The 25,398-nt window shown below is 42.8% G+C and overlaps 9 protein-coding genes across 9 annotated transcripts; 6 read left to right on the top strand and 3 right to left on the bottom strand.

The window, feature by feature from the left end:
- Nucleotides 1–112: 112 nt before the first annotated feature.
- Nucleotides 113–2,067, top strand: EAE98_004549 (uncharacterized protein; the record flags this gene model as incomplete). The annotated part of the gene is made up of 4 exons (XM_038952169.1): nucleotides 113–725; nucleotides 833–876; nucleotides 932–1,758; nucleotides 1,811–2,067. Exons 2-4 carry the CDS (start codon nucleotides 833–835, stop codon nucleotides 2,065–2,067), a joined length of 1,128 nt encoding a protein of 375 aa, XP_038811705.1. The 5' UTR covers nucleotides 113–725.
- Nucleotides 2,068–2,486: 419 nt separating this feature from the next.
- On the top strand, nucleotides 2,487–4,230 carry EAE98_004548 (uncharacterized protein; the record flags this gene model as incomplete). The annotated part of the gene is made up of 4 exons (XM_038952168.1): nucleotides 2,487–2,528; nucleotides 2,646–2,700; nucleotides 2,769–3,929; nucleotides 3,986–4,230. The coding sequence occupies 4 exons, from the start codon at nucleotides 2,487–2,489 to the stop codon at nucleotides 4,228–4,230; spliced, it is 1,503 nt and encodes a 500-aa protein (XP_038811704.1).
- Nucleotides 4,231–4,587: 357 nt separating this feature from the next.
- EAE98_004547 (uncharacterized protein) lies at nucleotides 4,588–5,655 on the top strand. The gene is made up of 2 exons (XM_038952167.1): nucleotides 4,588–5,235; nucleotides 5,361–5,655. Exons 1-2 carry the CDS (start codon nucleotides 5,072–5,074, stop codon nucleotides 5,503–5,505), a joined length of 309 nt encoding a protein of 102 aa, XP_038811703.1. The 5' UTR covers nucleotides 4,588–5,071; the 3' UTR covers nucleotides 5,506–5,655.
- Nucleotides 5,656–5,822: 167 nt separating this feature from the next.
- Nucleotides 5,823–6,578, bottom strand: EAE98_004546 (uncharacterized protein; the record flags this gene model as incomplete). Its single annotated transcript, XM_038952166.1, has 1 exon — nucleotides 5,823–6,578. The coding sequence occupies one exon, from the start codon at nucleotides 6,576–6,578 to the stop codon at nucleotides 5,823–5,825; it is 756 nt and encodes a 251-aa protein (XP_038811702.1).
- A 1,751-nt stretch (nucleotides 6,579–8,329) lies between these two features.
- Nucleotides 8,330–11,161, top strand: EAE98_004545 (uncharacterized protein; the record flags this gene model as incomplete). Its single annotated transcript, XM_038952165.1, has 11 exons — nucleotides 8,330–8,528; nucleotides 8,618–8,799; nucleotides 8,855–8,940; nucleotides 8,986–9,382; nucleotides 9,455–9,561; nucleotides 9,621–9,642; nucleotides 9,704–9,783; nucleotides 9,837–9,995; nucleotides 10,050–10,607; nucleotides 10,657–10,980; nucleotides 11,029–11,161. 11 exons carry the CDS (start codon nucleotides 8,330–8,332, stop codon nucleotides 11,159–11,161), a joined length of 2,247 nt encoding a protein of 748 aa, XP_038811701.1.
- A 977-nt stretch (nucleotides 11,162–12,138) lies between these two features.
- On the top strand, nucleotides 12,139–15,550 carry EAE98_004544 (uncharacterized protein). Its single transcript, XM_038952164.1, has 8 exons — nucleotides 12,139–12,463; nucleotides 12,515–13,309; nucleotides 13,366–13,423; nucleotides 13,479–14,023; nucleotides 14,079–14,206; nucleotides 14,260–14,680; nucleotides 14,730–14,840; nucleotides 14,908–15,550. The coding sequence occupies exons 1-8, from the start codon at nucleotides 12,283–12,285 to the stop codon at nucleotides 15,006–15,008; spliced, it is 2,340 nt and encodes a 779-aa protein (XP_038811700.1). The 5' UTR covers nucleotides 12,139–12,282; the 3' UTR covers nucleotides 15,009–15,550.
- Nucleotides 15,551–16,495: 945 nt separating this feature from the next.
- Nucleotides 16,496–17,099, bottom strand: EAE98_004543 (uncharacterized protein; the record flags this gene model as incomplete). The annotated part of the gene is made up of 2 exons (XM_038952163.1): nucleotides 16,496–16,809; nucleotides 16,895–17,099. 2 exons carry the CDS (start codon nucleotides 17,097–17,099, stop codon nucleotides 16,496–16,498), a joined length of 519 nt encoding a protein of 172 aa, XP_038811699.1.
- Nucleotides 17,100–17,249: 150 nt separating this feature from the next.
- Nucleotides 17,250–18,059, top strand: EAE98_004542 (uncharacterized protein; the record flags this gene model as incomplete). The annotated part of the gene is made up of 2 exons (XM_038952162.1): nucleotides 17,250–17,326; nucleotides 17,381–18,059. The coding sequence occupies 2 exons, from the start codon at nucleotides 17,250–17,252 to the stop codon at nucleotides 18,057–18,059; spliced, it is 756 nt and encodes a 251-aa protein (XP_038811698.1).
- A 3,462-nt stretch (nucleotides 18,060–21,521) lies between these two features.
- On the bottom strand, nucleotides 21,522–24,814 carry EAE98_004541 (uncharacterized protein). Its single transcript, XM_038952161.1, has 7 exons — nucleotides 24,596–24,814; nucleotides 24,510–24,542; nucleotides 23,447–24,383; nucleotides 23,308–23,399; nucleotides 23,009–23,254; nucleotides 22,582–22,942; nucleotides 21,522–22,511 (listed from the first exon to the last, which is right to left on the bottom strand). The coding sequence occupies exons 1-7, from the start codon at nucleotides 24,732–24,734 to the stop codon at nucleotides 21,779–21,781; spliced, it is 2,541 nt and encodes an 846-aa protein (XP_038811697.1). The 5' UTR covers nucleotides 24,735–24,814; the 3' UTR covers nucleotides 21,522–21,778.
- Nucleotides 24,815–25,398: the final 584 nt, after the last annotated feature.

Here is a 25,398-nt window from a genome sequence, read left to right as displayed (position 1 = left end):
AGTGCAAGGCAGACTCAATTCCCGTATTTGACCGGAAAAGCTCGAAGCAGGAGCTCAAGCAGGAATTGAAGTATCAATCCGTTAGGCCTTGCATGAAAGATCGACTACAAAAATTGAGCCGCAGAAATTGGTTGCAGTCTTCTAGTCATCATTAATCAGGAGTTTGGTCAAGTGCCAGTGTTTACCTGTCGACCTCGCATTCTGATGATATCAATCAAGCTGTCGACGTTTATGGGGTAACAAGAAATTGATATTTTTGTTCAACGCCTGTATGTTTGCGGGATAATACAAACCATCCATCATGAATCTGTGACATCACCTCCGATATCACTGTTCTTAAACACTGGTAAATTAAGACACATTTCATTCGTCTGAGATGGATGAGCTCGTTGTATTGTCTGCAGGTTTCTTCTTTAGGACTTTATGTGGCGAGTTTTGTCAGTAAATGTAAGATGCAAACATTGTAACGGGTAATGGCAGTTGAAGTTGCCGTTTGTTGTACAACACACCACGCTTACTCACACTTAGAGCTCTGTGTACTACCCACAGATGGAATGTTCTCTTCACAAATCAATGCTAGGCCAACTTCCTGGTCCTGGTCCCGTTACTGTTCGTTTTAATGCAAGCCACTAATCCTGATACCCTCCACATCAGACTTGAGAGACAAGGCTCCCCATATATTTCGTTCTAAGCTACCTGTATTTATATCCTCTCCATCATATCTGGTACGTGGAATTTCAGTCGACTCTTCTGCTTAGCACTTATCTAATGAGAAGTTTCTGCCAAATTTCTCCTGATCATAATTTCATCAACTAAGCAAAAAAAAAAAAAGATGTCTATGACTCCTATGGGATCATGCCCCCTCGGCGGGGATTGGTAAGCCTCATCTTGTAGCGAGGCCCAGAATATCGCTGATAGATTTAATTTTTAGGTGGACATGTCTAGATCAGTCGCCGACATTTTTCGGGTGTTGCGCCAGTAATCCATGTAATGGAATTGGTTGCCCTGAAGAAGACCTCTTAGCTGCAGGAATGGGAACAGCGGGTGGTCCGGATGCTTCTAGCAACGATGGATCGTACTGGCCAAATGCGGGTTGCCCCAGCGGAGGAGTCTGGTATACTTGCTCCAGACAGACTCCGTCATTTCAAGGTTGCTGTGATGATAGCCATGAACCTGGTTCGACCGAGAAATTTGATCCATGTCATGAGAACGGTTGTCCATCATGGAGGCTCTACGCTGCAGCATTCAATAGCGTTCCAGCTACATTTGCCTCTGTAATTTCCTCTAAGTCTTCATCTGTCCGCACTTCATCATTACCTATTTCGACACTTTTGACTTTATCGTCCTCGACTTCATCATCTTCGGCACTATCTTCGATTTCTGCATCTCATTCAATTTCTTTCCCTTCGACTACCTTATCTTCTGTAACAAATTCTGCTGCTTACTCTACTTCGACTCAAGCTCCGTCATCTCAAGAATCGGTTACAGCGAGTGCGACAGTGAATTCAACTGGGCACAATTCAAACTCAAAATTACCAATTACTGCAATTATAGGGAGTGCTTTAGGGGGAGTGGTTGTTATCATACTTGTTCTCTTAGTTATCTTTTGTGTCCAACGACGGAAAAAGAGATCTCCATTGGCAGGCGCAGTCGAGCCATATTATCAACCGCCACCTCAAGATATGTCCGTGGTTAAAGTAACTTCATCACCTTTCGTATATGAAGATAGCCCTTCAGACGCTAAAGCGTCGCAGAAAGGTAATTACAACTGCTTCAAGAACAGCTGAATGTCTCATTAATGATTTGTCAGATTATCGCCCAGTATCAGAGATACCATCATCTCCGCCTCTTAGTCCTGCTCCACCATATCAATCGGCGCCTCAATCTCCAGACTTTTCTAATTACCATGAGATCGACTCTTCCATTTTACATGAAGTCGAATCCCCACCTCTTCAACAAAGATCATTTTTTTCTCGACCAGGGACAGTAGAACTGCCAGATACATCTGAGGATCCTTTCCGATCATCATTACCGGAAGTTTTGAAGTCGGGGTCTTCCAGAAATTGAGATATATAGGACCGCATTTGAGTGATATTGAGAAGTGGGGTGCTTTTCATTTTCACATATGTTTCTTCAGATCTGCCTCACAAATTTTACCGTCATCGTTATTCACATAGTACTTAATATAATGAATAATGGGATGTTCAAAGAATACTGCTCAATATCCGCACGAATTTATATTCGAGAGAGGTGAATCAGTCTCTCGTGATTTTTTTTTGTTGATTCACAAATTTAGCAAAGAATTCCTAATCAGTCCAAATTCCATTTCTTTCTCAATTTTGTTTTACAAAAAGTTTACCGGAACCCCCAGTACTCTTCAGCTCAAAGATTTTCTAGTATTTTCTTAATCTATCTTGAAATTCTAAATACCGTATAGTTCATCAGAATAGCCTATCCTACTCGGCTTCCACTTATACTCAGGCAATATGACAAACAATACTATGGGTACTTGTCCTCTAGGAGGTCTTGTGAGTATAACATTTTCTTCGCTTTTAAACAAACTTGCTCGAATCTCTTCCGACTACTCGTCCTGTGCATGTCATTCAATTGTCTTACAGACCATCACTAACCAAATGTTTTGATAGTGGTGGGGTGCTCATCTATCATCTCATATAACAATACTGAATGATCAAATTATAGGTATACCTGCACAGCTCAAACACCAACCTTTTTTGGATGCTGCACAAGCAACCCATGCAACAATAAAGGATGCCCAGCGAGCGACCTTCGAGCAGCTGGACTCGGACACGGGGAAGCTGGAGACGAAGGATCAATGAATCTTGGCTCCTATTGGCCGAACGTGTATTGTTCTTCTGGAAGTTGGTGGATATGTTCACGCCAGACCCCTTCATTTCAAGGGTGTTGTGATATCGATCCATGCTCGAGCAAAGCTACCAATTGCCCTCAAGCTCATCTATATCCTGCGGCATTTAAGTCGGTAACTAATACTTTGAGCTTTCTTGGCTCACAGAGTACTACGTTTCAGACGAGCATCCTTCCAACGGCAACTTTTCCACTCTCTATAATTTCTATGACGACCCCACCTGGAGCATCTACGACTGATCAATCTCTATCATCAGCATATCCAAAATTGTCAAGGACTACACCTTGGAACAGTACAGGGTACTCGACCCAGTCTTCGTCGAACTATTCAAACTCTGGCGCTGAGCCTACAACTTCCTCAATTCTCTATTTCACCCCATCCAGTATCCCAATTTCCACCGGAATTGCGCCACCAAGTATAATATTGACCGACTGCAATGCTGCCAATAATAAAAGCACATTCATGGCAGCTGTTTCCAGTATTGTGACTGTAACATCGATATCGACATTCACAGCTGTCCGAATATCAGTGTATACAGTACCTTATATCTCATCAGACACTACGTACCCCTCTGATTTACTACCTTTATTCACAACCACATCAAGCTCCGTTCAAAAATCTCCTGACTCCTCTTCCATGACCTCTCCTCTCTACGCAGCCAGCTCCACATCCCTATCTCCAACAACTAGCACTGCCCTCCCTTCCGGCACTACAACCGATACGAGACTCATCGCATGGGGTGCTAGTGGTGGAGTCGCCTTTATCTTGGTCTTTGCGCTCGTATCTTGGCTTCTACGTCGTCGTGGAAAGCGAGCCAACATGAACAACAGCAAACCAATTACAACTTCCTTATCTACCCGACTACCGTGGAAAAAGACATCGAAAGAAATTCCCCGCATTTCTCTCTCCAGCTATCCTTTCAAAGGAATGGCGCCATCTACATCGAACACAAGTGAAGAAGGGGTAAATGAGACCTGGTCTGCCAGCTTGGGAGACTATAGAAATCTGGGCCTTATTGATGTATCGAAATTAGGTTTGAATAATGGTACGTGTCTCCTGCTGTCTGTGCTGCTTTCAATAAACTGACGATGTAGGTTATAGATTCAGAGCCTAGTAATCAAAAGCCAACGCACTTCTCTGGATATGAATCGCATTATTCACGACCATTCCAATCTCAGGCTTTACCTAACAATGAAATCTCAACATCTCTTGCAGGAGGATTAGATAGGAATTCTTTTGCTCAGAGAATGGTACAGAGGGGCTGGGATGCAGTTGACCTGCATAATGGATATGTAGGGCGAGATGATGGAAATGAATGCCATGGTGAGAATGATAGGAGGCGCTGATGTCGAGTTGGGAAGAAAATTATTTGTTCCGGTGGTGAAATCATTCTTTAATGCGGCTGGTCGTATTTTACGTATTCATATTAGAAATCTAATTATCTATTTGATTCTCAAATTCTCATGCTTGACCTCCCCGTCTCTAATAACTAAAAGTAACAAGGCTCTCTTGAGTCTTGATTGAGCATTGTCTCACGTCATTTCATTCTGCCCATACCACCATTCTTTCCTCTTCTCCCGTGTGGTCACGTGCAGATATCCTGCCACGATTACCAGATGCGAATCCACCCATCGTCACACTGCATAATCCTGAAGATCTGTTTATCAATTGTGACACAAATCCCACTTGAGATCGGACCAACAGAGGCGCGATTAAAGTACTCGTTCGCCCAGTAAATAGAACATTAGGAGAGAACTCTACACGTGTTTTTCAGGAAAAAGTAAACACTTCTGATCTACAATCTGATAGAGCTTGTGAGCAAGCGAGTATTTAACATGTTACTCAGGAGGTAGTGTGTGAGTCCGTAGGTATTCATCGTGTGGAAGTTAAAAGACACAATCGATTTTGCTGATTTATTAACACCGATTTAGCGTATATAGTTTCGGAGTTGTACACTTTCTGGCTGTACGGAAGCTTGTGCTATCGTCGTGCACGGAAGAAGGTGCGGGGTTGATTATAAACTAGTCGTGTTGACAGCAACCCCTCTTCTTTTTTTCTTTCCTTCCTTAATCTCAACTCTTCCTACGACAACAACAACAAATTGACAATTCGTGGATTAAACTCTGTTCTCATAACTCCAATACCCCTTCAATTTATATATTAAAACAATCGAATAAACCGGCCAAAATGTCCGTAATCGTCACCGTCATATACCCCAAGACCGAAACCTCGACTTTCGATTTAGACTACTACATGAAGAAACATATGCCACTTGTTCAAGAGAAATGGGGCTCTCACGGATTGAAGAATTGGACTGTTACCAAGTTGGATGAGAGCGCAGGATACTCTATGTATGTTTTTCTCGAGTTTTGTGTGCTGTTCTTGTTCCCGATATATATGTATATATATCTAGGAAGATAATGGCTGGACAGCGGATGACGCTCATGTGGTATGATGGCTAATCAATGGATAATAGGCAAGTAATTTTTTGGTTCGAGAGCAAGGAGGCATGGGCTGCCGGTGTAGCCGCCGAAGGCCCAACTGTTATGGGAGATGTTCCAAACTTTAGCTCAGAGAAGCCTTTACTTGTTGTTGGAGAAGAGGTTAAGAGAGTTGTTTAAGGCTATGGTCGCTAAATTATGGCTGTGATTGTTTTGACGCGCGTCGTGGTGGAATGATCTGGGTGTCGTACGAAGTTTAGTGGAAAAGACAATACGATTTTGAAATATTGTGCATATTCTTAAATCTGCATTGGGAAACCCAAATTGCGACAAGTCAGTGCCTTTAGTATCGTAGTGATCATTAGCTCCTCCATGTTTCTATGTCTTTTCTCAAGCGAAGAAAGGACAAAGAAGCTTTCCCAATTTGCGAGTTTATTCCTCAAATTCTCAAGGGCTGAGTTTATCAGGAAAGCCCCTCGTCTACATGCCCTAGACAGCTAGAAATCCGCGTGTCGGGATCCAAAATGAAAGTAGAGGGCCCTTTGTTCTTCTCGTACCTGGTCCGCAGTGAAGCATTTCATCCATGCCATACATTCCATCAATAGATCCTTGCGCTTGCTGTCTTCTCTCTGCCGTGATTTTTCTATTTTTGTATAACAAACCGCACATCGTTTATGAGTAAGCCAATTAGAGGGCAGGTTTGCCTTTGGTGTAGCTCTCCTACATCGACAAATGTACACATCCTCTCCGCCCACTTGGATAAATTTACCAAGCTGATATAATCCCTTCCATATTGCACACTGCAGGCAGAGACGAAGATGGCACTGCGGTCCATCGCGGATTCTTTTCCCTATTTTCTGAGTGTCTCCGAATTTGGATACATGTTGCAAGCGTAAACAGTTATTACAAGCTAATAGTTGCTTTCTTATTGCATAATTTTCCGATTCGGTAGCAAGGATTAACTCACGAAGTTCTTCGTCAGTGGGAGTAGGAGCTGGAATGATGCTGTTGTAGAAATGGTTCGTCTGTCGCAGTTTAGTTTTTCCTATAAATCCTAATTTCCCGATAATCATTAATTGGATCTCGGCAGGTAGGCTTTGTAAAGTCCTGGGGGTCTTAGGGCTTGAGCAGGATGTTGGCAGTTTGACCGACTCGAGGTATGATAGGCATGCAGTGTGAAGTGCCTTTGCGAGAGGTGCTGAAGGTGTTGGCGAGCACCATATTTTTGCTAGGAGTTCGCACTCTGTTGACATTTTGAGGATACTGTGGTTGGATAACGGCAGAATGATGGAATTGACGAGGTTGATTAAATCGAAAAGTTGTTCCGGTGTAACTGATGTATCAGAGAACCCCGTTGAGATGATATGGGAGTGATGATGTTAGATTGGTATTGTGTCGAGAATCACAAGGTCTTATCAAATTGGCGGATGGCGTATGTATGACTCTCGTGATGAGTTAAAAGGGGAAAATTGTAATGGCTATATTGTAAAGATGATGTGGATGATGAATTTTGGAATTTTAATGAACTGAAGATGGTTGAAACATTGAAATGAGACCATAGAATTACAATAAGGACAAAGAGAAGGGATTCAAGAAAATTGTTCGAATTCTCAAAAGTGTGGGAAATGTCATGAGCTGCCCAAATAGATAGCGTGAAGAGACTAGTCGATCGCTGGTGATCTACCAGGCTAGATTCTATGTTTAGGAGTAGATGAATGAATTTCATTGGCTAGAATCAGATGATCTCTGGTTAGTATTCGTGAGCCTCGCTAATCAAGACGTCTTAAAGGCTTAATTTTCTTATATGTCGTCTTCACTTGTCTATGAACACTGTGTCATTTTCAAATTTCCATGATGCCATTACGGGGGACTCATAAGACTCAGTGATGATCATTTGATGTTACCTCGAATAAAATCTCGCACTACCGAATAATTTCTTCCCCTCTTTTGCTATGCTGCGATGAAGTTAAAAAATTCATGCCAACGGCTTTTCTAGTCGAGAAGAAAATGAGTAGTAAGTCATTTATAAACTAACCCTACCTCTTCTCAATGTTCTATGTTTGTATAGAGATCGAAGCTGTGTAGTAGATTGAAATTTGAATAGGAAAGTTGAATTACCATGCATACTTTCCTTTCTTCAACACCGATTCAGAATTGAACTCAGCCATTCCGTCGTTTCCTTCTAACATTCCTCGCTGATATTATTCAGTTTCCTCACCTGTTCACTCCTTTCTTCACATACACAGACCCAGGTAGTCCAGTATAATAAGAACCTGCTCCAAACGGAAACCCATCAGATAACCGATATGCGCTGGGAAAACCGTAGAGTTGTTGCAACCACCTTCCTGATTCTCGGATCAAAGCTGGATCGTTACTCAATTCCAAGAAATGAGATTTCAAAAAAGCGTAGATAATCACCTCGAGTATGACGCTAGTATCACACAAGAGTCTTGGTATTAAGCTAGAGATATGCAACAAAACTTCGATGCACACAAAATGATGCACCTGATTTTCTGGGAAAGATTCACGATGTGCAACAAAACTCATAAGAAGCGCCTCGTACATGGGATGTACATGTTTATGAGTAATGGATGTCCAGGGACTTGAATTTCATCTATCTTCTACTTTTTATGTATTCTATCTCAATGAATCTTGTGGTCATCAAGATGTAAAATACTACCACATGATCTTGACCCCCAACGCAGAGTTTGAGGAGTCATCCAAATGCTGTATAAAGGCAAGACTAAAAAAAGTGCGTAGCACAAATGGTCATTAGTTCTCTTGACAAAGAAAATCAAACGGTAAAGGATTTATTATATCAGATGCCTCACAACAAAGAATGCAAGAGGCAAGACTTGATACTCAGATCCTCGCTTCCTCTAACAATGGAATTTATCCAACACCAATCCGGTGCTCTAAGAAAACAAAAACACACGAAAAACTAAGCTTTCATTCTCATTGAGCCACGGAGCTCGAAAATTGCAAAGATTATTCACGTCTCAAAATGGCCGCTCAGCCATCAATATATACTCACCTCGCAGAATCGCATACGCATCCTACTGGAGAAGACCATAAAGCATTACATCGACTTCCCGGCTTACTCAAAAGTGGTATTACGCCCATCACCCCGCCTCCATATGAGAATTATTATAAACATAAAGCGCACCAGGATTTAAAATGGTACCAGTCTCAAAGATTTGGTGGTATGTCTCTCTTTTTGCTTTTGTACCACCTCTCCACCTTTTTATTTCCTCGAGAAAATGAGACTGACATCAGTTTGTTTAATGATTAGAGTTTACAACGCAGGAACTCCATCTCCACGATGCGTTTGCCCCGTATTCGAAATTGAAAGCAACTGGACAATTGACCTGTCCTATTCATCCGATTCTGCAAAGATCGAAATGGAGACGGCAATTGCCTGCTCAATTGGCTAGGTACCCGCTTGGAAATGGGCGAGAAGGATACTGGGACGCTGTAAGAAGGGGAAATCCAAAATGATGGGATGAATGCTGATAAATCGAGATGGTAGTGGGAAAATGATACAGTTTGGAATATGATGGTACCATCATTGCAATTGACAACGATGTTTATGGCAAATTTGTATACTTGGCCTTGGTGGGTTTCTCTGGTTGCTGGTGTAACAGAATGCTGACTTTGTAGGTTTGACGCTTTATTCTTTGGAGAAATGGAAGAGGTAGACCCAGTTGATCTACCACCCGAACTACAAGGGAAGAAGGGATATCAACGATTCAAATTACGACGCCCTGAGATATGTGCTCAATTTGATGAGCGTATGCGTGTCCAAGGAATGCTTGAAAGGTTTCGGGATGACGTTGTTCTAGATCTGAGTAGTGGACACACAGATACCAGATCTGGATTACCAGATGAATTCCAGTTCGCAGACACAAATGGGGCTTTAGATGTAGTTACCAAAAGAGGAATAGGTATAACAATGGCTTTTGAAATATTGGAACCATTATTTAATGTCAAGATAACTGAGGCGGAGCGAATGATAGTTGTATATAGATTTGCGGCCACCATGCTGCATGAGCTTTGCGTAAGTTCTGTCAGAGTTTACACACATGTAGAGATCATGACCGAATCATCCTCGCGCTGACTTTGAACATAGCATGCCTTTTGGGATTGTCTACGGAAATGGGGCATACGAGCAGATGGTGAGGATGTCGTTGGGCAGAACTTGGAACCATGGTTCGAACATCAAAGAACCTCTGAATTGTATGTGTTGCCTTCGAATAAATCCCCGAATCCTGTCGATGTTTGCTGATTGGTGATAGAGGCTTCTCGATGGAAAGCTTTGTGAGACTACCCCGTGTTCTAACTTCATTCTTGTTTCACAGTGAGCTGATACATTTAAAAGGTATTCGGTGGCATCGCCCAAGATTTCTTGCGGGAAGATAGTGTGCCTTGTCGGGGCATTCCGCCTATGGGATTTTATCTGTAGGACTTGAATTTTGCACCTTTCCCCTGCGACATGATGCTAATCGAAGCAGGAGCGAGTTTGACAAATCAGTAACCGAGCCATTAACAACGAATCCTTTGATTCTCATTAGAAAGCCTCCAGACTATTTTGTTTCACATGTATGGCCAATAACTTTGACTTATTTTATTGATATTCAGAACCAACTTTGGTGGAATACATACAAAGCGGTGTGGGTCGTTTCTGCAAGACTACAGACTTTGGGTTTGCTAATTCTTAAACATAGATTCGGACCTAGAAGTACGCATATCCCGAAACTATACGGGAAAAGAACCATCAATAAGCCAGATGGTTCACCTCCTGAGCCACCTGCTGCTGGCTTCGAAAATATAGATCTAGACACCACAATGATAGGAACAGGACCGACGGATCAAATCCAAAGCATTGTAGATTGGTTCTGCAACTCTTATAAGCAGCGCGCCCATGCAATAAGAAATGCAATAATTGCTCACGGGAATTTAGAATCTAGCTACTTGCTATCACCCTATCCTCCAGGAGGGGGAAATGAAGAGGAGAACGAAGAACATGATGAAGAAGAAGAAGAGGAAGAAGAGGAAGAGAGAGAAGAAGACGACGACGAAGAAATACCTTCTTGTCCACGTTACGACGAGATCAAAAATTACTTAATCAACCAGAAGAGAGAATTGGCTATTGATACGATGAAATTCAGAATGCCAGAACATACCCTCCATCAATACATACGTAGGAATGGCGGAATAGATTTGAGTGCCGAAGAATGGAGAGAATTTCTCTTGAATTCTAGCGAGCGTAAAGAATTGTTTCAGTAAGATACTCGCAGCTACGCGCTGTAGATTTTACGGCTAACAGATCAGAATCCGCGACAAAAACGGAAAGCCACCAACCCCGTACCATGCAATTCTCCGCACTCTTAGTAATGGGTGGCCTCCAAGCTCACCAGCTCCGACAGATCAGGTGCAAGTAAGGGCTTCTGAGGCACAGGCAGAATGCTTCTCCCATGCAACTAGCATCTATTTGGCAGACAGAAAAGAACCTTGGTACAGATTGGATTTCTGGGATGCCGATCTAGAGATCTTCCTAGTGTTGTGTAATAACTGGCTGGCTGATAACAACCAAGCTCCTCTTCCAAGAGACGTTTTCGAGGCATGTATACGAGCAGGTGTGCAGCCTCGATTTGTGTAAGTCCCGGATGTCCTCATTTCCTAGATGGCTTACTAACAGTGCAGTCTTGGCCCTAAAGGTGTTGTTCGCAAATTACCTGGGATGCCTCCACAACCGAAGAAATCCAAGAAAAGATCGGCTCAAGGCCCTCAGCTGGGTCCTCCCTCAAAACATCGGGGTCAAAATCGCCCTAGATGATGGGTTTAGCTTTGTTTTATTGGTATGAGCAGTATGTATACTGAACGCATCTGTCACTACAATGCAGTTATCAAATGGACCTACGAAGGTCTACATGCAACTTATATGCTATATTGGTAGCTTAAATCGAAGCTCTCATGGCATTCGCTTGCTGTAAAATGAAGCTTGCTATCTATCGTGTGCCTTTCAATTATGTATTTGTGCCGCGTTCGATGAGGTAAGTGCCTGGGATTTGATAACGATAGGGAATTATGATGATTCGCATGCATGTAATCTATTATCGGGGAGATTGCGAGCAGTCATGGTGAGTGTATTTGATAGCCACGAATTGTAGTCTAGAAAGCTTATAGCGGATGAACAATCGCAAGATGCAACGGTTTGCAACGGTTGGTAGTCCCGGCAGACAAGATAAGATTCCGACAATTCTGCCGTAGAATGGAAGTAGAAGGCGGTGATAATTACCAGGACCCAAACCCAGAACTTTACTAGTTTGTATGCAGACGACCGGCGCGTTCCATCCACCCTTTAATAATTCAATATCTACGCACCCTCTTTGTATTTCTCTATGTCTATAGCGATAATTTCAGAGTCTAGATATTCTACTCCTGTATGAGAGTTAAAGCTTGCCCGAATTCCGCTTACCCGATGATGATTATGTTCTCATGGGAGAGATCACAAATGAGAATCCATTGAATGTGCTTCCTGCTTCCTGCTCATTACCCAAAACGCGATATCAATGACCCGTTACCACTGGTTGCAGTTAGAATATCATCAGGGTACACAAAAAAGGAAGGTGTATGTTTCTTATCATAGAGCAAATACGCAATGTTAGCTTGGCAAATCCCCTGCATAAAACATACTACGGCAAATGATAGCCGTGTGGTCCTCCCCTCCGATTCTAGGTTGTTTTTATCTCTGAAGGGAAGTCCTTATCAAATAATCAGTGATGAGAATTAATGGAAGTTCCATTGGTTGATAGGCAATGAAGTATCGTTATCTTCCCTCGCTACAATGTTGGTTCAATGTTGGGGTAGGACGACTATTTGCATTGAAATACAAAGACACATCCTGACTGCATTTCGTACAACACGATAACAAACTTTCTTTCCAATGTTATCAAAATGTCGTCGGAAATATCAGCAAATGCAAGGCAAGATTTGAATGAGAAAAGTGGCAAAGATCAAGATGCTGAGATCAAAGTGGGAACGCAACACATGCAAGAATTGGAGGTTGACGTTGGAAAAATACTCAATGATGAAGGGCTGGATGATATAGAAGGCGATACATCGCCATATCCTGAAGGTCAATATAAATACAAATTCTGAAGGAATGGTGAAACTAACAGCATTCCAGTCAGAGCCGTAGTTCCAGATGTCGACGATCAAGCCATTCCTGTCAATACTTTGAGGATGTGGATTTTAGGGTTTGCTTTCACTATGATTGGTGCTGGCATCAATCAATTCTTCAGTCTTCGTTACCCCTCGGTTCATATTGTTGCACTCGTTGCTGAACTTCTGGCAATGCCTTTTGGCATACTTTTGGCAAAGATTTTACCCCTCTACACTCTTAATCTCGGGCCTCTGGGGAAATGGTGTATCAACCCCGACAGGCATTTCAATATCAAGGAGCATACTGTGGTAACTATCATGAGTAATGTCAGCTTTGGCTATGGAAGCGCAGACTCAACGAGTATTATTCAAGCTGCAAAAGCATTTTACAACTTTGATTTGAAGCCTGGCTTCTCGATTCTTATCGTCCTTTGTTGTCAAATGATGGGCTTCGGGGTTGCGGGACTATCTTCGCCTTGGTTGGTAGAACCTGCGTCTATAATTTGGCCAGGAGTGCTGTCTAATTGCGCTTTACTTTCCACATTACATTCTCGAGCAAATGCAATCGCCAATGGTTGGAAAATTAGTCGATTGCGATTCTTTATGTATGTTATGGTTGGAGCGGGAATCTGGTACTTCTTTCCCGGTTTAATATTTGTGGCTCTCTCATATTTCACTTGGGTCTGTTGGATTGCACCAAACAACCTGATCGTCAACCATCTGTTCGGAATGGTTACAGGTCTCGGATTGAGTCCAATCACATTTGATTGGTCACAGGTAGCATACAACACAAATCCTCTGCTCTCGCCAGCGTGGGCCGGTAAGTCGCGTTTCTGTTTTATGTATTCAACCCATGTGGCTAACAAAAGCCCACAGCTGTGAACGTGTTCGGTGGTTTTGTTATTTTCTTCTGGATTGTTACCCCTGGTCTTTAGTAGGTCAAAACACATCATTTTTCAGTCAATCCGAATATTGATTCATACCCACAGTTATTCAAACGTATGGTACACAGCCTATCTTCCACTTTGTTCGGCTGATGTATACGATAACACTGCATCCCTATACAACGTTTCTCGCATCATGACTTCGTCGAATACCTTGAACGCAACTGCATACGCCGAATATTCACCTGCATACCTTCCTGCTACATTTGCTTTTGTATATGGTATATCTTTCGCAGCCATTACAGCTGTTCCAGTGCACATATACCTCTGGCATGGCACTCAGATTCTCGATGCATTTGCTGGCCGAACTAAATTGGATATCCATGCTCGTTTGATGCGCCTCTACTCACGGACTCCCTGGTATTGGTATGGGGCTATCACCATTATAATGCTTGCATTAGGTATTGTGATGGTCGAAGTCTACGATACGACCTTGCCGTGGTGGGCTGTTATACTAGCAGTAATCATACCGGCATTTTACATGATTCCATGTGGTATTATTCAGGGGATAACCAACGTAGATGCCAATCAACTCAATGTTCTAGCCGAATTCATTGGTGGATACATGTTTACTGGACGACCATTAGCGAGTATGTATTTTTCTATGTTAATGCAAAAGACTATGATCTAACTTACCAATTACAGACATAATTTTTAAGGTTCTCTCTACTGATGTAGTGGGCCAAGGCCTGTACTTCGCTCAAGATATGAAACTAGGTCATTATATGAAAGTGCCGCCTCGAACTCTTTTTTTCGCACAAGGAAGTGCCACTGTGAGTTGGCCTTTGTATTCATCAATCAAAACTATTTTTAATGGCCGATCTAGATTCTTGGGGCTCTTACACAAGTTGGAGTGACTCTATGGATGCTCGGTAATGTCAAAGATATCTGCTCGGAAGATCAGTCGAATGGTTTTACGTGTCCAAATGGCCGTACAACCTTTTCTTCCTCCGTCATTTGGGGTGCAATTGGACCAGGACGAGTATATTCTATTGGTAAAATTTATTCTGGCCTGCTGCACTTCTTTTGGATCGGCGCACTTATGCCGGTAATCACGTGGGTTGTGTGGAAATATTGGAGGAAGGGTAACGGTGAAGAGAGAAGCTGGATACGACTTATCAACTGGCCGTTGATATTTGTTGGAACTTATAATGTGCCACCTGCTACGGGCATCAACTATAGTAGTTGGGCACTGGTAAATTTGACATTCAACTGGTGGATCAAAGCAAAATGGTTTGCGTGGTGGTGTAAGTCCGACTCCGTCTACACAATAGAGTTGATACTGATAGATTATAGCCAAGTACAATTACGTCTTAGCAGCTGCACTGGATACGGGTCTTGCACTTTCAGCAATTATAATATTCTTCTGCATTACATATCCTGGAGCTCAATTTCCAGATTGGTGGGGTAAGTTCTTTCTCTCATTTCAAATACGCTTGGTGAAAGAAGGATTGACTAACGTTTGAGCTTGCAGGCAATACAGTTTACCTCAACACGGCAGATGGAAATGGTCTTCCATGGCTTTCATTACCTGAAAGTGGTAGATTTGGCCCGGCAAATGGAACATGGAGCTGAAGTTCTCAAATCTTAAGCTAGGGAACGAAATCTTGTGATGGAGTCTTGACGCTGAGAGTCTGTGTGAAGTAAAAAAGATGAAATTTATAATCAACATCGGAGACCCTGGCACACCCCCTCGATTTGCACACCCAACTACGATATGGGAGTAGTTCGCTAGGATATCTGAGCAAAAAAAAGCAAAAAACATACAACAGTAGGGATTCGCTGGTGGTCACCCACCCAACTACTAATCTACCGATCTGAGGCTTGTGTATGGCAGAGCGGACGGGATGCCCAATTCTCCTCAGTCTATGGTCGTATGTGACAAGAATGGGCGGATTTGACTATATGTACCTCACTTAGCACCCTAGCATGCTGTGTCATCGTACTACCTAGTTAGAGAGGAGGGGAAATGTTGTACATATTGATGGAAGGTTCTTTGCCAACTTATTTATACTGTGATGCTTAGGACTATGGAGCGCATGTAGATTGTGATAACTTCTTAACTGATAGCAACTGAAAACGAATGGCTACTTCCAACCACACAATCAGCTTTTCACAATGTCCCTCTTAAGTTGTGGAAGTACATATCACGTGACTGTATCAGATCATAGATTAGTTGGCTCTATGATCACGTTAACAAACAACACGCCAAGGCTGAAATCGATCAAGATGAGAGCTATAACTATCTTATTATTGAAGGATCATATTAAACTTTGTTGCTTTCATGGCCATCACGTGTATGGCACCACGTTCTACTTCGGCTGTTCGGAGAAGAAAACGGGTTTGACCTCTCAATACCTATTAGGTACTTTGAACAACTTGACTTTTCTCCTCAAATTTGATATCGAGTATATGTCTGAGTACTGTTAAAGACACTCTACAGCTGGCTATCAGCCTACATACTCAGAATTACTGATTTTATTTGTGGTTGGTTTGTAATTCAATTGAATGAAAGATATGAGTGATTATTTCAATGGTCGATACCGGCCTCTTTTTAATCCGAATGGCTCGGAAAGCGTACGCGCACGGGCCAATTGTTATTGTTTTATCAACACAACAAACTTCAGCAATTGACATTGTCATCTTGGCAAGCCAGCCCAGCTTCATAGTCTTATCTTTTACTTAGCCACCACGCATTCCATCCAGCCCAAATTTGCAATCATAGTCGGAGAAAGCTGTTTGGTGACGCGTGCAGACGTTCAAAAATGAATAGCATACGCGTCGCTGGAACGCAAACCCCGCTATGAGGCCAAAATCGAGGGCGATTGAATGGCGGTTGGTAAATCCCCACATTAACAAGGCCAAACTCGAGGACTGCTGTCGGACGGCGGCTGCCAAGAGAATTAGATTTGGATATCTATCGACGAGCGAGAAGTTTTCATGGCAGTCACAGGATGACACGATAAACGATTGTGGGAGCAGTTGTTGACGGAAAAAATGTTTCTTCCTACGAAATATAGTCATGGTATGTTTTCTGGAATAAGAGCTGACATTTGCTATAATCACACTATCCAGCGTAACAATTTCACTCCAGTCTCAGAAGTCGTGATATTCGGCTGTTTCGTGCCAGAACACAGCCCGCGATTAGGATCTTGGGAAATGAGATTATTTCGTTGATGCTGACATGGGCTCTCCTCATCTTGCATCCTTACGACAAATTGACTCTCACTCAATTGGCTGATCGCATCAAACAACTCAAAACGATCTCGCTTGATGCTCCCCCTTTGCATGCACGTGCCGGAAATAGCATCTTGCGGCCCTTGATCTGATGTAACACTCGAAAACAGTCTCCCATGAAGTAATGGACTTGAGTGCACTTTTAATAGAGTTTGACAGGGACGAAGCCGTTTCTGGAACCTTTTGCAAATATGATGTGGTATCCATACTCTTATCCTACGTACTGTAGGAATATTTCATTTTCCTTGTTGTTGGAGGTGGCATTCCTGCCCCCGGGCCGAGCATTCCAGTTATCAGCAGCGCCGTATGAACGGTATCGAGTATTATACTTAAGCAGCCAACAGCAGCTTTACCTGTCTGCGTCTGAACTTCCTTAAAACGGTATTCGGATTTTTTCCACAACTTCTGCTTTCGCACTTTGTCACTCATTTTGTCACTCCTTTTCAGATCTGTTCTCAGTCATATTTTTTTCTATTATATTTATTTAACAAGTCACTCCTTTACCTTATACTCCATTTCTTTCAAGTCACACGTCGCAACTTAAGATTCACACATCAAACATTCCAATAAATTACCACAATGTTGTTTTCTATTTCCAGTATCGTCGCGGGGATGAGCTTGCTCTCCCTTGCTCTGGCTGCCCCCGCAGTCCCAGGGTTAGTACCACGTTTATTCACTCCATCCTGATTTTTTCTAACATCAACATCTAGTGAGGTCACTCTCGAGAAGCGAGGATTCTCTTGTAACAGTCCTGTTGCTGGTCTCACCGCCGCAGATTGCAAACATATGTCGACCATCGGGATGGCCGGCATGGGAACAAACGCGAAGGCTGCCAATGGTGCAGTCTGGATCGGAACTCAGGGACCCAACACATTTGTTTTCAAAAACAGTGCAGCCGCACCCGTCACTGTAATCATCTGGACCCAAGCTGCAGGGGATTATCAAAGCTCCTTTATGAACGCTCGAAAACCTCAAGTCTCTTATTCATTGGGCGCTGGTCAATCCGTTACAATCTCTATGGCAAATGGAGTATCCGGTGGATGGGCTGGTCTTTATGATCAAAAGACCACTTTGAGCCAGTATGGCCAAGTTTTTAATACTTGGGGAGAATTCACAACCGGTGCCTATGCTACAGTAGACGTCTCTCGCGAAATCAACATGGGTGGAAACGCCATGACCATCCAAGTCGGCAGTTGCACATCCAGTATGTCCAAGTGTGTCTTTACTTGTAAGAGCGGGAATACGTGCGGAAATGCAGGTACTTATTCGTTGATCAACTGTGCTGCTGGAAGCCAGACTGGTGCTACGTATGGTCTTGCTAGCGGTCAGCCATCAGGTGGTTGCCAAGGGTTCAACAATGGTGGAAAGGTGTCTGTTACTTTCTCCTAGTGTATTATTTATTTTTTATTTTTTGTGAGGTGGTGACTTGTCTGGGGATTACAAGCTGGGTTTCTCATAAATGGATGTGGAGGTCTTTTTCATGTATTGTCATTTGGAGTTGAAGACTTGAAGTGTATATTCAACATTCGAGGGGCTTCTGGGAGTCATCGGATATGAATGTACCGATGACTGTATTTTAGGAATCTCAAACATTTTTTTCGAAAGTAGAATCACCGGCATTCTGCCCTGTCGCTTTATTCGTGAAACAGAGTTATTGAGAAGTGATATTAATTGCACGAATTGTGTTTCTATAAATTACACATTACACACTATCCATGGCCCACACAAAAAGCCCCCAAATGCAATGATAGCGCCAAACATATAAACTTTTGAGATTTATCCATCAAACTCACCTCTATCCTTAATCTTCCAACTTCCTGAATAGTCATGCGTAACCAAATGCTCACTCTCATCAGTAGGTATATCATTCTAGTACGCCGCCATAGCGCTACCTGATGAACTCGATACGTCACTCGAAAGGAAGACGTACGTGAATCACTAAATTTGAGACGTACAAGTCACCAAAGGAAAAAATGATATAACTTTCCCCCAAGATGATAATGAACGCACCAATATGCTCTTACGGTGGGAGGTAAATTCCGTCCGAAAATGTAACCACGGTGGGGACGACAAGCTAGAGAGCACTCTTGAAGCTTGCTAACACATAACTACCTAGGTATTGATACTTTTGACTACCTACCTAGGTAGGTAGACGGAAGTATGAATTATATTAACAGATTATTTTCGTACACCGCTTTCAACTTCTGCCACTGTGTCACCCACATCATTTTCCCAGCACCCTGTTCAACAATCTTTCTCTACCTACTGAAAATAAAAGTTAGTGGACCTTGGGAAGGCTCGATCGCAACATTCGGCGGTTCAGGGATTACCCCTATCAACATACTTCTATACTTCTTTGATGTGAGCGGGTTTCCATATCCCCAGCCCTCGATAGCATCGTGCTTTCAGAAATCATGACCCAGAACTGATGGCAAATCAAGAATGTGTAATTTCGATATGCAATCTCTTCATATTCATGAACCCGTTTCCGATAACTCATTCGCATTACATAGAGTGGCACGTTTCACTTTCCTGTGAAACTATGATCTGTACCTCAAGATCTTCGCTGCGATATCGAAATAATACCGAAACATATATCATAAGAGGGTAGGACTGGGTGCCTCGAAGGGTACTTTTTTCTCCAATGGGAAGTGATTTTGGTTTCAGATTGAACTGAACATATCGGGAAGCTGTATTTGAACTGAAGATATTATTTAATAAGAGCATCAACTATGCTACAGCGCCTTTGCTCATCATTAACTAGGTACTAGCCTGTACCACTTTCAGAATGCAATATCCTAACTCGGGACCATACATGTACACCTAAATAATCACCAACGTAGTTGCTCATGTGTCAAGGATGACTAAATCGACAATCAAAGGCATAGACTTTGGAGACATGGCATCTCGAATTTGCTGTAGGAATTATTTTGGTTGCTTGTCTGCAAGATTGTGAAGACTTTGGCGAATGTAGTCGACCTTATAGAGATCGGTATAAATCTGATCAATGAGATTTATCATACATATCGATCAGTGTGGTATCACTGAGACTTTGAAACCTCTCTGCAATCACAATATAGAAGAGTCCGGATGCAGGGAATTTTAAGCCAGAGCAACAGGAGTGCAATCCGCCACTACCTCCACACACAATAGAAGGCAGTTCTCTTGTGTCAATAACACTCGCATGTATTGTAGGTTCAAAGTGAAACTCTGTTCGAAGTATTCCCAGCCTTTCAAAAGTATGCCTGGTATCCATATTGACCTTTGCAACGGCAACAACAAAGTCACTCCTTAGAGGTTCTTTCGGAGTAGAGCACTAAAATTCTATACGCTCTCAGCTGCTCTCACGTCCTCTTCCTTAACCACATATTCTTGCTTGACCAGAATTCTATCTCCAAATTCCGGTTGTCCGAATCCTTTTACATCTCTCAACTCTAGAGCATCTTCACTTCCTGCGTCACTATGATCATTCTTTGATGTTCCTGTTTGGCTCTTGATTTGAATTTCGTTATAAGTTGCTGTGCGTGGCCAGTCTTCAGTTCCACTGCCTCCATAGTTCGATTATCTTATTTGAGTCCTGGTTTGGGTGCTGTTGTATCGTAAGCCCACCTTTCTACCTTATCCACGTTCTTAAAACTAAAAGACCTAATGGCGCTCTTTGGGCTGGTCCAGCTGGCGATAAACTACTCATCCGACTCGCACGCCGCACCAAGGACGTGGTGAACCCGAACACCGTCTTTGGCTCTTCGTTCTCACTGCTGTTTTCTTTGGCTTGATTCTTTGGGGAGTGGGTGCTGCACACAGCGTTCACTGGTTTGGATTGATTTTCGCCATATTCATTTTATCAGCTAGTATTACCATTGCAATTCCAGTCAGCTGTAATTATGCCATTGGTACTTATCAACAGCTTGGAGGACAGGCTATGGGTATGACTTTTTATTTCATCTGAGCTCTTTTTCTCGATGCAAAACCTATGTGCTGAACATTCGACTAATTTGTCTCTCGATAGTAACCTTGATAATAATCCGCAACACGGTGTCTTTTGCCATCAACTACGGCGTCACACCCTGGATCCTCAATACTGGTTATCAAAACACATTCGTAGCCGCTGCCTTTATCTCTTTAGCACAAGTACTCGTGTTTTTGGTATTTGTGAAATGGGGTAAGGGATGGAGAGCAGGGAGTAAAGAACGTTATTGGACGATGGTAGAATAGAGTGCTAAGAGGGGATTGGCACATTGATCGAAATACCGAGCAGAAGACTTGGTGAGATTGAAGAGATGATGAGAAGGGGACGAAACAAAAAACTCGTAGATAATAGACACGGTATGATGATATATTAAAAGTTACTTTTTGCTTCGATGTTATATTAAAGGAAACATAAACTGTTGAAGAATCTCTATATCTCCGGTCATGGAATACTGAGCATCCCGATTATCTTAATGCCATGCCTTTATTTGTTGCATATCTGCTCTGAAAAAATCGTTTCCGAAGAATGTATTCGAGGGTTGTTATCCAAATCTTAGATTTGGATATCGAAACACCCCAGGCGTGAAGTGCTTTTTGTTGCATATCTAAAAATGGCGTTTTCTTCAGCTTTTCAATTCAGACCTCTGAAAGATCCATTGCATCTTTTGTTGCACATCTAAAACTCTGAATCCTTCAGCTTTTTCCTTCAGACATATCAAAGATATTTTGTTGCATATCTGCTCTGAAGCAACATGATTCCTGAAAATGGTCTCGAGAGTTGTCACCAAATCTTGGATCTGAATTTGATCCTCCGAGTGCTCTTTTGTTGCACATCTGAAAATCGGATTGCTTCAGCTTTTCCTTTCAGACTTTTAGAAGGCGTTTTGTTGCATGTCTGAATCGGGAATCGGTACTACCGATTCACACATCTCAGGGCTTACCTCTCGTAATATGGGAAATTTGGCTCCCGGTAAGTCGATACTCTTTGGAAACAAACAAAATGATAGCATGTGAAAGGCTTTCTCCAAAATTCTAGTAATACATTTATAGAAGTAAAGTTTCTGCTCATCCACAAACATACCAACACCCAGTGTTTCATTCCAATTCATGTGCTCATGCAAACGGCTTCATTCATATCCCTAACCTGCCGCCTCCGCCCAATAGCTACCTCCAGTCTTAGCTCCCAACTCATTCCCATTAGCCGGCACAACCCTCTCGTCAAAAAGTACCGCTCTCCTCGCCAATCCAGTAATTGGCTGCCCACTCGCCGTGTTATTTCCCGTCCCATTATAGCCCACATACTCACCTAGACTCGGGGGCAAATCACTGACTTGTGTTCCCCAACTACTCTCACTGCTTCCTAATACCAAAACTAATTCCTTTCCTTCCGTAAAGAAACTATGATCGATCCAATTTTTTGTATAAGGTTTCCCATTCAATGTTGCTGATTGGATGTATATATTTTTATATGAGGGGTCAAAATTGATGTTTCTAATGGTCGCGGTTTTGTTTGTGAGGGGAGAAGTAATGGATGCAGATTCGAAGTATGGAGGGATGATGAGATAGACATCCTGGCCTGGATTGGGAAAGAGTCCCATCATACTGAAAGCGACAAAGGAGCCCATAGCACCAGAATCGTCATTACCTGGTAGTCCATCGTTTGTGGGCGCAAAAAAGGATGGTATGTAGAAGTGGGAGCGGCGAGCTGAGAGGGCCGGACGACCGGCGTAATGGTATTGGTAGACGGTGAGGAAAGCGGGCTCGTTCCCAATGTACGTTATGTTGTTGTCATGGAGATAGTCTAGACGTTTCACGAATGCTGCGGGCCCTCCAAAGGTGGTGATGAGACTTGCTTGGTCGTGGGGTACAAAACTGAGGATGCAAGTTAGTTTCTGAGTGTTTCAAATCTGGCAAGAGATTGAAAACAAACAACTGTACATACAATGAATATTCCCAAATGCTACTTTCAAAAGTTTCGGCGCCCGAGTTTTGCAATGAGCAAACACTATTGGGATTGTTGTCTATATTGCTGCACTTTAAAGGGTCTTGCAGTCCCCATGTTTGATTGAGATACTTTGGTTGGAAGAATCCTTTGAAGCCTGTGTTAGTGCCATTCGCGAGATATGATGTTTGAGCATCGTTGTATAGATTTTGCCAATTTTCGCTGCGTTCGAGATACTTCTGGACATCTGATTCGTGGCCTCCTAGACCAGAGCCCATGCTTGCAATCACGAAATCATTGTAGCTATATTCTAGCGTTCTGGAGACACTTCGTGTCATGGTACCGAAGCCCTTGTAGTCAACTATATGCTATTAGTTAGAGCCCATTCACGAGAAGACTGTTGAAGTTCTGAGAAACTGAGACATACAATCTTGAACAGGTATATATCCAAGTGCTTTCCATGAATCCAGACCGCCACGCCCCTCACTTGACCAATCGTAAGGTTCGACTTCCGCATCCTTGACAACAGCCTCGTAGCCAAGATCCCAGTCTATACCTTCAGTAATGCCTTTGATGTAAACATCTGCAAGGATGTTGTCTGCGTTTGAGCCGCCTTGGGTAAATCCTTTACAAAGACTCATACGGCAATCAGGAAGCCATCCTTCGTGAACATCTGAAATTGATATTAGTGAATCACGTGTTCCACATAAATGAGGGGACACCAACATGTATCGATGAGCGAACGAACCATTCTAGCCACAGTGGAAGGATCCAAAACTGTCAAAAATGGTGTCTGAGAACGGAATAAGTCCCAAATGCTAAACTTTGGTGAGCGCTATTTTCAAAGTTTGCGATCAAAACCTACCAGTAGAAGGAGTCGAAGTAGGGTTCATCACTCTGCCATAACGGGTTTTCACCAGTATAATCTTGAGGATTGACCATAGTCCTATAAATTCCACTGTAAAAGTTTGTCAAAATCGAAGAGTCGATTCCTGTAGTCGAAACTTTAATAGGAGAGATCTTGTTGCGCCAGGTAGTCTCTGCGGCATTTTGTACAGCAGCAAAGTCGAAATCAGGAATTTCTGCTTCGGCATTTGCACATGCTTGATCGCTGCTAATATAGCTGACACCAACACGTGCGAGAATTCCATCGCCGGGTGACTGGAAACGAACAAATGCTCCTCCCGGAAGAGGATAACCATTAATTGAGCGTGAAATTTTGAGATCCTTGACATCAGCACTAGCACGGCTGTTGACAAATATACCATTGTCTCGAATCGAAGCACCCGAAAAATCTGCACAGAAGTACAGAACATAATTTCCACTGCCAAAACTAGGCAAGAATTTGCCATTCCCGGTCATTCTTCCCGTAGTAGCATCAACAGAGACGCTGGCATTGTCTTGACGAGAGTCAGACAAGTCCGTCAAATCCATCAAGATCAATGGGCTGGAAGCATTTCCATTCGAAGTGGCTGGAAATTTGAATCTGAACAATGATGTATGTTGTGTTGTCGTCATATCCACAGCAACACCACTGGATAATGTAAGTCCAAAATATCCTGGAGATGCCTTGACTGAGTCTGCAACGAAAGGGATGGCTCTTGATTTCTTTGGATAAGTACATCCGTCTACAGTGTCTCCCTTGCATCCGGCATAAGGAAATAATGCAAAGTTTCCCAAAGATGGAGAACCTCCGGTTCCAGAATCATGCATACTAGAAAACCCAGTGATATTGCTACCATCAGTCGTGAAACCACCCTGGTTGCTACCAGAATTCGTATCTGCTACAGCTTTCGCCATTCCTAGAAAGCCGTTAATACAAGATTGATCTATATATTGAAGCGATGGACATTTGTCCAATCGAAATCCCCATCGCCGTTACAATTGGAGGTTGTCGGACCCCACGGTCAGTCTCATTAGTTACTTACCAAAAGGAACTGTTGCACCAGGAAACACGTTTCCTTTCAAGATACTGTCAGCATGAATAGGAAAGGTTGGCATTCGAGAATCGAACCTCCATTACTACTTCCAATCAATTGATCAACATAATCGAGTACATCGTATGTCGATGAGTTAGTGGTACCATTCTGACCCGCAACCAGACAAAAAATCGTGGAGAACACGGCCAAGTGCAGACCGTTAAAGAAAGCCATGACTGGCAGTAAATCAAAGCAAGTAACACAGAGACTGTTACCGTGAGGAAACCAGAGTCGACAGAGTCGGGACTATATAAAATCTACTCGACCATCTTATAGTGTGCTCAAAAATAGGGGTACAGAATCAATACTGCACGTGCAGTTGTCCTTGCCCATAAAGGTCGCATATCAATTCCCATAAAGGAAGCTCATAAACCCTAATCATACGTTACAGGAGCTTTCCTGGTTGACAAGTGAGTTGCAATAACCTCACGAATGGAAATGAAATACATGCTTTAATTTAGCAGATAGAAATAGTGTATGTGACATGCAGGGGAATCCGGATTGTATGGTTACAGTGCTAGGCGCAACAGCGAATGAAATGCATTGTTCAATATATCTTCGACACGATGGAAATGTCCCCGCGCACCTTATGCAGGTCCCCCGCAATCATCTACCGGGTATTCCGCATTATCATTCTTGATAAGAACCAACACCGGTAGATTAGACCTTCGGGTTAAAGTAAATCTCTTGTCCATCTGATAGATGTTCTTCGATGTTTGTCTCCATTTCCTTCCTGACTTGGTCCTGAAACCTTTCCAAGGATGCGTGCCGATCATACCAGCCAGATTGAACAACGACTGGATCAACAAACTAGAATTGATTTTCTGTGTGTAAAAAC

The sequence above is a fragment of the Botrytis deweyae genome (assembly GCF_014898535.1).
Source record: "Botrytis deweyae strain B1 chromosome Unknown BDEW_008, whole genome shotgun sequence".
Classification (NCBI taxonomy): domain Eukaryota; kingdom Fungi; phylum Ascomycota; class Leotiomycetes; order Helotiales; family Sclerotiniaceae; genus Botrytis; species Botrytis deweyae.
Note: the sequence above shows the minus strand (reverse complement) of the source record. Positions and strands in the feature narration are given on the sequence as shown.

Excerpts from the sequence above, each read along its gene's own strand:
- EAE98_004547 (XM_038952167.1), top strand. The coding sequence starts at position 5,072 with ATGTCCGTAATCGTCACCGTCATATACCCCAAGACCGAAACCTCGACT. Across the intron at positions 5,236-5,360 it reads GAGAGCGCAGGATACTCTAT|GCAAGTAATTTTTTGGTTCG; the intron begins GTATGTTTTTCT and ends AATGGATAATAG.
- EAE98_004544 (XM_038952164.1), top strand. The coding sequence starts at position 12,283 with ATGTCGTCGGAAATATCAGCAAATGCAAGGCAAGATTTGAATGAGAAA. Across the intron at positions 13,424-13,478 it reads ATTGTTACCCCTGGTCTTTA|TTATTCAAACGTATGGTACA; the intron begins GTAGGTCAAAAC and ends TCATACCCACAG. Across the intron at positions 14,207-14,259 it reads TCGCACAAGGAAGTGCCACT|ATTCTTGGGGCTCTTACACA; the intron begins GTGAGTTGGCCT and ends TGGCCGATCTAG.
- EAE98_004541 (XM_038952161.1), bottom strand. The coding sequence starts at position 24,734 with ATGGCTTTCTTTAACGGTCTGCACTTGGCCGTGTTCTCCACGATTTTT. Across the intron at positions 22,943-23,008 it reads ATATATACCTGTTCAAGATT|TTGACTACAAGGGCTTCGGT; the intron begins GTATGTCTCAGT and ends AATAGCATATAG. Across the intron at positions 22,512-22,581 it reads AGCATTTGGGAATATTCATT|TTTTGTACCCCACGACCAAG; the intron begins GTATGTACAGTT and ends TTGCATCCTCAG.